Source organism: Oreochromis niloticus, linkage group LG23, assembly GCF_001858045.2.
Source record: "Oreochromis niloticus isolate F11D_XX linkage group LG23, O_niloticus_UMD_NMBU, whole genome shotgun sequence".
NCBI classification, from domain to species: domain Eukaryota; kingdom Metazoa; phylum Chordata; class Actinopteri; order Cichliformes; family Cichlidae; genus Oreochromis; species Oreochromis niloticus.
In genome coordinates this window covers 35,171,480-35,183,455 of record NC_031986.2, presented here as the reverse complement: position 1 = coordinate 35,183,455, position 11,976 = coordinate 35,171,480, and the positions used below count along the sequence as shown (strand labels likewise).

The 11,976-nt window shown below is 38.1% G+C and overlaps 1 protein-coding gene across 8 annotated transcripts; it reads right to left on the bottom strand.

The window, feature by feature from the left end:
• Positions 1–3,447: 3,447 nt before the first annotated feature.
• Positions 3,448–10,583, bottom strand: LOC109197123 (sterile alpha motif domain-containing protein 3). Of its 8 annotated transcripts, none has more exons than XM_019352294.2 (7): positions 10,208–10,583; positions 8,941–8,997; positions 7,907–8,001; positions 5,412–6,475; positions 5,164–5,319; positions 4,168–4,257; positions 3,448–4,079 (listed from the first exon to the last, which is right to left on the bottom strand). In XM_019352294.2, exons 1-7 carry the CDS (start codon positions 10,285–10,287, stop codon positions 3,789–3,791), a joined length of 1,833 nt encoding a protein of 610 aa, XP_019207839.1. In that variant the 5' UTR covers positions 10,288–10,583; the 3' UTR covers positions 3,448–3,788. The 8 variants fall into 8 exon arrangements, with proteins under 8 accessions (XP_019207839.1, XP_019207842.1, XP_019207843.1 ...); XM_019352297.2 differs by having other exon boundaries at positions 8,843–8,997; positions 10,199–10,578; XM_019352298.2 differs by having other exon boundaries at positions 10,199–10,578.
• Between the last annotated feature and the right edge of the window lie 1,393 nt (positions 10,584–11,976).

The window sequence follows — 11,976 nt, the reverse complement described above, 5'->3', positions numbered from 1 at the left end:
GTAGACCTTATAGGAGGTGCACATTCATCTTCTGTCTAAATCAATCACCATCACCTAGTGCTTGCTCACAGGGGATCATCTGTGGGTGCAGTGAGGTCTGTGTTTCTGTGATCTTTTAAAAGAGATTCTCCAACTCGGATACCACCAGCAGTATAAATACAGGCTCTACAGGTCTTCAAACATAGAAGTTAAGATTCCAATCAAGTTTATGTTCTCCATCATTAGTTTGTAGTTTCAAGACAGCATGCATGTGTGAGACACAATTCACGCTGTTATGGGTGTGCACGGTGTCGCTGGTCAGTCAGAGCTCATTTGTGTTATTTTGATCAGGACTCTCAACTAGGGGCTTCATTCGTACTGCATGAAACAGTGGGTAACATGTGTATCTTTCACATAGTCTTCAGTTGTGTATGAAACTTTGGATAGGAGCTGAAGGTAGGCAAACACAAACTGTAAAGAAATGATGGTGCCAGTTCTCCTTTATGCCTGGAAAAAGGTGTTCAGTTGTAGTTCCTACACACTGGTCCTCTGACTGATAAACATGAGTAGGTTAATTACCCTAAAAACACTTCAAACAAGCCATGAAACTGGAAGGAATAAAAAAGCAGACATCCCAAGCAGTGAGTCAGCGGTTGTCACTCGGCCCTCCGGGTTGTGTCCCAAATTTCTGCTCTATCAGGTGATAAGATGGTGGGCTGTATATGGGCCACCATGCTGTCGAGGATTTACTTATCCTTGATGAATCAGCATGATACGCTGTGTTTTTACGACCTACTTACCAAAGCATGACCCACGTATACACGGATCCACGAGCAGGTATGAGCCACACGCACACGCCGAACTCCTCAGACCAGAGCTCTGGCACACTGGCCTTTCAACAAAAAGTCAAAACTGTCACTGCGATGAGCTGCTGACACATGCACGCACTCTCCTCCCCACCTCTCTGTGTGATCCTCTGTCTCCACACTACCTTTGTCACCTTTATGCAAACAGACCTAGTGACAGATACACATGTATGAAGTTCTGGTGCACATGAGCTGCTTTAATATACATCTGTATCGTTCAGCTGATCTTTACTGCCTCGTGTGTCAGATTACTTTTGTGTGTAAGTGTAACTTTTGTTGTCATGCTGCACTTCCTGTTGTTGACTGTGTTGTTACGAAAGCCAGTCGTAATGGCTTTCGTAACAACAGAAATTGTTTTAACAGAACTTTAGAGATCAGCTGACATGTTTTAATGATGTATTGATAACGGCTTGCAGCATACACAACACAGAAAACAATGTATCAGATCAACGATCGTCAAGAGGAAGTGCAACAGGACAAGACAAGTAGAGCTGCAGTGACACGCACAGTCAGACTGTCAGAGGAGTTTTATCACACTGGAGTACAAATCAGCCGGAAAGATGCAGATAAATGTTTTGTCACATGTTCAGCCAAGACACAGCATGCATGCGGACATAATTTTGGCACAAGCGGAAACTAATTTGCACAACTTGCCATATTCAATTTCAGATAACGCCACCCTGTCAAAATCCACACACTCCCTTAGTAATTATGCTGTGCGACAAAATATTGGTCCTGATTTTTTTTTCCTTCAGATTCTGCTCTTTCCTGCTCCAGCTCTTTGGCCTACTTCTTCTAACTCCATCACTTCCAGCCATCAGCCCCTCATTTCACCTATCTGTGCTGCGGAGCACTTAGAGCTGCTCTCAGTTCAACTGCAGTCAAGCAATTTTCCTCATTCCTTTCATCCGTCTTTATTAGAAATCTTTGTGTTGTTGTGCTTAAAAAGAAATATCATCTTTCCAATTTCAAAAATGCACTTTTTTGGTCCAGCTAATCAAAATCTGGTGTGCAAACTACAACAACCTGTTTTTCCCAGTATTTACTTGATGTGTGTGTGTGTGTGTGTGTGTGTGTGTGCATTCATCGCTGTCCGTCTTTAGATTGCACAAACATGTTTCCTCTGCAGGCTTCGTAGTAATATTAGATTATTTTGTTTGGTTAAGCCGACCAGTTTAAAACTGTGTTTTCGTCTCAGCAGGAGAGAAATGTCTTTGTTTATGTGTATGCGTCCTCCCTTTCCCCTCTTTGGTTTTTATTAGAGTCATGTGGTGAGGAATGTTTTGAATAACAGCCCACTGCAGTGAAACGACGACCCCTGGTGATAAGATGTGCGAAGGCTCCTTGCATAACAGACATCCAGCCAGCTCTTTGGCGCAGCTGCTCTCTACAGCAGATGTAAATTAGAGCTCATAGAGCTAAATGACTATAATGAAAGCATTATAATTCCATTCGTGTGTGTTGGGATCGCAGACATTAATATTCTCACTGAGCCAGATTAATCAGTATTATGCAAGTGCTGCGGCGGAGAGAGCTCGGTGGAGGTCCTCGCTGGTGTTTTTGTGCCCTCGGACAACTTCGGGAAACTGTTCTGACTTTGGCTCTTTTCCACATTCAGCACAGGTTGATTTGACAGCTGATGTTTTCAGCAACTGGAAAAAGTGTTTCGGTGTGTCTGGAAGAGCAAAAGGCGGCGAATCATGACGCACGGTGCTTTTTGCTCTCACCGAGACTATAAAGGACAGAAGAAAGTATAAACTGAAAGTATCAAGAAAACTGACGAACACAACCTATAGTGTGTCTAACTTTAAAATAAATGCACCTATTGTCAGGAACATTTGGGTTTCTGAGGACACCAAAACACACCGCGCATACTTACAACTAGAACAGAGAAAAGGCTGAAATGCAGTTTTAAAAAAGTGTATTTTCTCTGAATACAATCAAGTAGTACTTTAACCTAAATAACACAATGCGCTTGTTATTGATTAATAGCATGCACGCACAGATACAACATGTAGAGCAACACAATCACCAAAAAGGCTGCATTGACAGCTGACATGTTTAAGTATCTGACATATAAATGTATATATGGGCTGTGATCTGGTCTGTTGTTTAAATCAGTCTTGTCAGATCGGCAAATAGTTAATCAGTAATCCACATAAAAGGTGACTGAAAGTCCGCGTGTTCGACTTCTTACACTCTAAAAAATATTTTGTTGCCTCAACTTAAAAAATTGAGGCAGCAATTTCCACTCAGCTTTTTAAGTTACAAATTTTGCATATTATTAAGTAAATCCAGCAAGTAATTTTTAGGTTTGGCTAACTCAATTTGTTTAACAAACCAACATGATTTACTTTGACCTCCAAAAGCATAATTAAGTTTATACAACCTAATATTTTACGTTTATACAACCTAATATTTTACATTTATACAACCTAATATTTTAAGTTTATACAACCTTAAAATTTCTGGTAATATTAAGTTGAGAAATTACATTAGTTGAGTTACACCAACTAACTTTTTTACAAATATCATACTCACAATTATCCATGCCAATTAGTTTAGGTTTCTATAGTAACTTTTCTAAAATCACACAAAGCCATTTCACTTATTCCAATTTATTATTTTATTACAAAACTTTTTCAAAGTAATACACTTCTGTGTCAATACAACATAAATGAAACATTACGCAGCCCTTTAATTATAAATGACTAAGCAAAAAAAAGTTCTTCATGTACATTAACATTAACTTAAATTGGTATCAACTTAGTCAACTTGTCACAGAATCAAGGAAATGAAAAAAGATTTTAATGTTCAACAATGGAACAATCCAAAGCTAAGGTTATATGTAATACGAACTTCTCTCAAAACTACATTCATGTAGGACTGGATACAAAAACGTAAGAGGCACATCGGAATGCTACACTCCAATTCACATTCGTTTCACAACAGAAGTTTGCACTTAAGAGACATTACCCGTGGACTGGCTTTAAGCCCATCAAGTTCCAGAAATACCTTCTGGAATACCTCTAGAGTGTTCTTTACTTGTTTTGGGTAGCTCAGATTGAGAGCGTATATAAGCCCCATCATTAAGGCACACGCTCTGGGCACATCAAGGTCTTCCAGGACTGCTGTTCCTTCAATCACAATTTTAGCGATGGCTGGGAGAGACACTGCTGCACGTCTGGTGACTACAATCTTTACCACTTCTTCTGGGAACTGTTCTTCACCATCCTGGCAAGTAAGTAGGTTAAATGGAAACATGTCAGTATTTTATGTGCCATTTAAAAATAAAACACAAAAGAATGCGAGATTCACCTACCAGCTGTTCTCTGAAGAGATCCTCTTCTTTCTCTTTCAGATACACCATCAGGCAACGGATTGCGACCTCTCTCTTTATTTCCACCGAACTCTGGAGAATAAAAAAAGCAAAACAAAACTTAAACTTACAGTTTATTAGGTGAAAAGTCAAAACTGTTACATTTATGTGACTTGCATTGTGCCAAATATTGATTTTAAATATGTTTTTAAAAGAATTAAAGATTTCATCTTTGTAACTACAATTTAAACTGTTTTAAATGCTGCTTTAAATGCACCCTTTGCTAGCAGTAGGATAAGGTGAGTAAAGTAAATGTAACCTAAATGTAGAGACTATTTTAAACTGTTTTTGTTGAGTTGTGTTCTAAGGATTAAACTATAATTGTTAGATGTAAAATATGTGCAAAAGTACCTGTGGACGAGTCTTGCAATGATGTGATAAAGCAATAAAAGCTCCTATCCACCCTCTTTAATGTGTTTGTGTAACTTGTCTTCCTCATAAACATTCATTGTGCAGTTGATGAAGATACTTGTAACACTCCAAATTATTAACTCAGGTTAGTCTCCTCAGGTTATCTGCAACATGACCAATACTTACATTAATGTATTCTCAAGTTACCAAGTCACCTTACATGAAAAGTACCTATTTAAATTTACCAACCTCAGTTTGCAATAATGTGACCAAAAGTTATATTAAAGGCCTTTTAACACACTTATGAGGTGCAAGTTTTATTTTTTCTCTCAAAGCTCAGTTAACCATTAAGTTACAAGTACATCACTATAATCTTGACTTGGACAACCCAAAAAACAACAAAAATAAAAAATAAAAAGCATGTTTTGAGTGATGTGCATTTTAGCAAATTTTTACTCTGTCCACCTCCGATTTTCACTTATTCACTCTTCAATAAAAGATAGCCAACAATGCTCCTAAGATAATGAATTAGATAATTAACTTTTGTTGTGTAAGATTATCAGTTATATTCACTTTTTTGATTCTTACCTCTTGCAGCATGTTCCTGATGCGCTCGATCTTAATTTTTGCAGCACCTGCTTTTGAAGAGGCCAGGGACATTATTCTTGCGGAATACTGGTCCAGTTTTGCCATGAATGTTGTTTCCAAGTTAACAGTGGTGATCCTTTGGAACTCGTCATTTATCTAAAAAAAAAAAAGACAATCAGTACAACATGATAATGTAATACACAATTTCCCAATTACAAGTTATACTCTAAATTATTTAATAAAATCACCTGTGTTGCATCAAAAAGTGCAGGCCATCTACTTTTGAAGTCACTGACAGGTGGTGCCAGATTAACAACTTCCTGTCTGCGACTCGAGAATGTTTTGGCCATTTTTTCACTGATGATCCGATAGTTGTTCCTCTTCTTCACTTCATCAAGAAGTTGCAATCTTTCCTTTTCCAAACTTTCCTCTGTTTCTCCTTGTGGGTTAGGTGGCAAATAGTTCACCTCAGCCTTTCTTGGCTTTTTAAGATTCTTTGAAGGTGTCTTCTCATGTGCTTGCTTTCTTTTGAGAGAGTTCACATCCAGCTCAAGGCACCCAAGCCCTCTGAGTTTACTTCTGTAATTGCCCATTTTATATTTTAGTCTTTGTTGCCATCCATAGCATCCATTATAGGATCCTGGTTCTTTAAGGCATGGATGCTGTCGAACAAGTGCTTCAGCTACATCTGCTAACTGTGCAGATGTTGGGTAGGCAACATACTGAAAGATCGTTTCAGCCAATTTCTCAAGGATATCTGGAAGAACTGGAATAAAGTTGAGTTTAGTTCCATCCTTTTTGAAAGCTTCATTTCCTGAAGCAAGTAAAAGCTCAGTGTCATAAGCAAAGCGAGGAACAGAAAAACTGGTAGGCCAGCGCTGTAAACGCTGACTCAGATGTTCAGGTGAGGAAAGAATTACTGTATCCTGAGATCCAGATGAGCAACTGGTGCCACAGGACACACTGGAAGTCTCTGACATTGCTGAAGCATTGACCAAGGTCTCTGATGCAGATATAAAGGAACTGTCTACATCACTAAATGTCAGAGTAACTGTGGGGGGTTCAATAATCTGAACCACCTTGAGTGTGTCCTTGTCCTTGATATCACCTGTTGATGTCAGAGAAAAATATTCTTCTCCAAAGTCAGCATCCTTATAGTGCAAAGTAAACTTTCCATCAACCTCAAAAGTGTCTTTCACAATAGATTCAAGTTCCTCCACTGTTCCAGGGATTCCATGTGGTAAGTCCAATTTTCGAATGTTATGGTCTTTGAGTATGATCCGAAGTTTAGCAGGATGAGACATTGAGATACCTACATAAAAAAGGAAAACAAAAAACGAAACAGAATTTGAGACTTCAGGCAGAGCAACAGACTTGAGGCAGAGCAAGGTAGTTGTACTACTAAATGTCTAATTATTGATTGAACATTACTATCCACAAAATTATACCATTTGAGCTATAGTGAAAAACTAAAATAAGGAAGACAAAGCAGCTTTGACAATACTGTATTGAAATGGCTACTGTGCCTTCTACGGCACATAGATGTGGTGCTTTAGGGTCACCATACGCTTCCCTGCTACAGTGTATGCTGCCAGTGGGATGATATCAGACAGATCACTGGGCTCAATAACTTTAACACTTCTTGTGTTTTCAAGCTCAAAGCTCCTGAAATGTTCAGAATACCATGCATTTAAGCATTTCACAATGAAGCCAACATTTCCATTAACTACAACCATCTGAGTCAGTTCCACAAATTCTGGCAGACCACCTGTTGATCCATGTGCCAGGATCATTCCAGTGGTGTAACTGGTGCCACTGTAAGACACAGTATTTGCCATCTGGACATTTGACTCCCCAGGGAACTTATTTTCCACTGCTTTCCTAATGTCTTCTCTTAGCACAGTCAAATTCACAGTTAATAGTTTTGTTGCCTGTAAAGAGGGCTGGGCTGTTTGATTTCCATGTAGATGGTAGGCAATCATTAACTGATGCTTCACTGATAAAGACAACAGAATGTTTCGAAAACAGTGGGTATGTCTCACCACACGCTTAAAAAAGCTGTGCTTGGCTTCAAAACGCATAGTCCACAGAAAAACAAGTGGACCAAAAGCTTTTATGAGTTGTGGATAGTGCTCTAGGAAATGATGTTTTGGTATCAGTCTTTCCTGTGGGAAAACTTCCTGAAATCTTTGCCGATGCTCAAAAATCTTGCTGTCAAGAAAACAAATTGTTGAATCTGTATGAACAGATGAAAGGACAAGTTCAACTATATCCTTAAGGTTGAGAAGCAGCACCCATGCTGGCTCACTCTCTGGTATTCTTTCCCCAACTATAAGGGAAGGAGGCGAAGCAAAGCCCAGTTTTCATGCGCATTCCCTCCAACTGTTTTTTTTGTTGCAAAATTCAATGGAACTGGTTGTGGTGCATCAGTTTTATCAGCCCATCTGTATGGAAACTGTTTAATTGATTTGTTGAGTTCGTCTAGAGTAAAACACTTTCCCTTGATTAAGGTACTAAGGCAAAGTGCTAATTCCAAAGGTACAATACCTTCAAAGAGATCATGTAGCAAATCCGGTGGATAGCCAGATAAAACATCAAAATGTTTTAGGTTTTCGGTCAGTGGGCACAGTTTTTTTACTCCATAACAGTGAGACTCATTTTTATCTCCTTTTACAGTGTCAACATGTACCCTGTGTTCTTGTACTGTTCTTTGACTAAATGCTCCACTTCGAACATCACTTACTTGGATTTGGGACCGTTCTCCAAGACAAAACCTGCAGACATACGCACTTGAGAAACTCTCCACAAATCCTCCAAGAGAGTGTGCACCAAGGTTGTCTGCAACAACACAAAACACAGTTCCTTTGACACATATGCCTAATGAGGGAATGTAAAGTCCTTCTTCTTCTAGGCATGCAAGATCTTTCAACAGTGGCTCAAAGACAGCACTGTAACCAAATTGTTTTATATCATCAGATTTGCATAGAATGGCTAGGTAGATTGATGTCAGTGAGGACCTGAGCAATGGTGGTACATTAGCTAAAACCCAATATACTGCTGTAATTTTGTGCTTTTTTCTTGAGGTGCCAAGTGGATTACACACTTCAAACTCATCCACATACAAAATGAGGGAAATGGCTGGACTCTCTTCTGATAACAATTTATTGTTTTTAAAATTAGTGCCATGACGAAATGAGGTGTATTGTGTTTCAGAGCTAGTATCTGTTTCAGAGGCCTGTGTGAGGAAATCTTGGATCTCCTTTTTTTTCAAGACTTCATTCAGGGACTTTAAAACAGGTACATACTGGAAACTTCTCCGGTCCCCAACACTAAGCAAATACTCAGTGGGTTCCACCAAACAAAAATGCTCCTTGAAATATTTGCTTCTTTTGTAAGAGGTAGAAAGAGGACCTTTATTTCCAAAAGCCAATGTGATTGGGTTGCACTGACAGAGGTCTCAAGGCCACCATATCTGAAATCACTAAATCATCAACAGCACAATTATGCTTTTTTAGGCTTAACTGTAAAATCTGTTTTAGAATAGGACCTGAAGCAGAGGAAGAAATGAATTGTAACTGTTCAACTAATTCATCAATACACCTGCGAGGTACATTGTATATACTTTCCAATTTTAGTAGTAGGTGGGCTAAATGTTTCTCAATTAAATTAGGCAATTCACCAATTTCTTCATCCTCTGCATTTGCTTCATCTTCACTCAATGGATTTTCAATATGTTCCTCAAGAGGATCATCTCCTGTATTCAAACGATTGACACACCTCTGTATCAGCTCAGGCTTGAAGTCATCCAATGAGTGAGGAGTGTGTTTTCGGTTCCTATGAGAAGCATATGTTCCATGAACATTTGTTCTGAAGTTACAGTTTTCAAAAACACAAGCAACAGTTTCCAGTTTTTTTAAATGGTGCCCAATATGCTTAAAATATTCCCTTTCAGTCGAAAATGTCCTTAAAGAGCAACATGGACATTTGAAAGATAAGACCTCTGAAAATGTCACTATATCAGAGGATGAATGGCTTCTTGATAAATGGCTTCGGAGGCTACTCCATGTTTTAAATGAGCAGTAACAATCCCAGTATAGGCAAGGCATAAACAGTCCACCATGGCTATGTCTAAGCCTGTAATGCTTTAAGAGCTCACTCCTTCTTGATGTTTCAAATTTGCAATTTTTGCAAGTCCAATGCATTTTGAAATTTACTGCAAGCTTTTGTAATGCAAAGAATTATTGAAGCTTTTGAGTTAACAAGCTATTTTAAGTATAAACCTTCTCTAAAACACTACAATGCAACACTGAAAAAAAATTAATCATAAAGACTGAACAAAATTGAATTTTAAAATGTACATCTACAGACTTCAGTTTAAACTTGTAATAAGGTGTCAAATCCAAATGTGTAAGAGAAATTTCTTTTAAACTATTTAAATACCACTGTGGACATGCCACAATCCCACACTTTACATTATGCTTACAATTACAGAAAGCAAATGCAAGTCGTATGCACACAAACACAAAATATTATTTTGGGGGGTTTTTTGCTAGGTCAACCAACTTTAACCTCAGGCAGAGTTCCCAGTCGAGCTTAGAACATCAGCACAATTGATATAAATACTTTTAGTCAAGGATAAATTCACCACATTTTACTCTGTCAGTAATTAGTTACCTCACCCGAGACCATCTTGTGGAAACACGAATTTACTCTGACACCATGATAAAAATGCAGACAGCTGCTGACTGGTTAATTTGAACATATACGGGTTCAAATTGAACATGCTCTGCTGTCGGCATGGTCTATCAGCTAACCAAATGTACCCTGACAAGTCACATATTTTAATTGTATCTGTACTCTTTTATTTGTGAGGAACGTTTGCTAGCTAAAAGAAACGGCTAGCTAAACTTAAAACAACAACAACTCTACTCTGCTAAATTACGATTAAAACCATCAAATTTCAGTTTTTTAAAGATGACATTTTAAAGTGTACAAATATAACTTTTAATTCATCCATTTAAAATTCAGTACTTACTTAATTCACCGAACACAGTCAAGGGCAAACACACCTCTTCTCCCACGAGGCCACAAGAATCCAGAAACTGTTGTGCACGATACGAACATATGCTACGGGGTTGCCCTCTGCGGTCTGAACGGTCTCAATTCAAACAGGAAGGATGTTGAAACTCATTTTTACATGTTACACAAACTTAATATTTTCTGTTGTTGATTGATGACAAAAGTATTTTATTCAATATACTCAAACATTTAAGTTAAGGAGCTGTTTTTTAATTTTTGTGTTGCACTGACTTTTAACATTGATTAGTCAACTCACTGAAACGTGTACATGTAGACAACTTACTTTTTTTAGCAGAAAAGTGGTTTTTTGTTAAGTTCTACCGACAAACACAACGAATATTTTTTAGAGTGTAGAGCGAAAAGGTCGGTTACTGTTTACTTGTGGATTGACGGGTCTTTTAATGCAAACCAAAAAGAAGGCATTTGTTTTATATAGATAGATGTGTTATGTATCAATTAATAAAATGGTGAGTGATAAGACTCTAAAATAAACTGTAGGGGAAAGGCAAAAAAACAAAGAAGGAAGTGAAAATGAAAGCGTGAGAGAGCGACAGAGAAGAAGGAGGACGACCTAGAAAGAAATGCTCCGTCTCTCAGCCTGCACCCCACACCCTGTGCACCCTGTACATGCTGTGCAGCTTCGTGTTTACACAAGGGCATCGCATTGTAACGAAACAAAGCACTGAATGCAGGAACAGTGACAGCTGTATGTAGTTTGTTCTAAAGATGATTCGCAACATTCAGTTTGCTGTCATCAGGAATGTAATTCTTCTTTTAATACATTTGAGAATAGAGCAATGAAACCATTCATCTGTCATAATGTAAATACGCTGGGATGTAGACCCCAATTGTTCTTCTCATAACAGCTTTGAAAAGAAAAATAAGGTGCAAAATTTTATCGTCTGTCTACCGAAAAAAGGCTCAAGGTTATATGTTGAACACACAAAGTTAATCACAGATTCTAAAACTACGCTCACTGCCTTCAGACTGAACAAACTTATGCCTGCTGTAACTGAATTACATGTGCCGAGCTACAAGCAGCAGCAGTCTCTTTTTAGCTGGTCCACCACGATGCTATGTAGGCTTTACTTACTTCTCTAATGGCTAGGATTTCTCATTATATAACAAAGTATCGGTAAACAATCCCTAATTAGTGCGACCTGATGCAAATTGTGCCTGAAGTTTAAATAATTGATCGAATCTTGTCCTAGGATGGTTAAACTGACCCAGATCAGGGATTCTTAATTTAATAATTCAACACTTTCTAAAAACAACAACAACAAAAGTAAAACAAAAAACAAACATGTAAGGTTTACGTGCTCCTAAAAAACGTGGGATGAGTGTTAGTGGAAAAAAATCTAATTTGTAATGAATGAGGCACGTCGGACTCAGAAACGAGGACACGAACATGACAACAAAGACGTTACTGTTTTCTGCGTTGTTTCACAGACATTGTCTGTTTCTCACATCTTGTGATTGCAACTCGTGATCAGTTGTACCACATGAAAAGCTCACAAAATGGATTATAGCCCATCACAAATGTTTTTTTTTTAGCTTGGATCTAAAATATTGTAAGTCATAATAACTGTAACTGTCCCTGAGATAGTTAAGTAAAGGTGTTTGTTTTATATGTTTCTGTGATAGATTCATGTTTAATTTAGTTCATTTATTTGTAGGAAAGGGTTAAAAAATTATGCAAAGTTTGTTTGAGGTAGAGTTTGTAATGAGAGCACA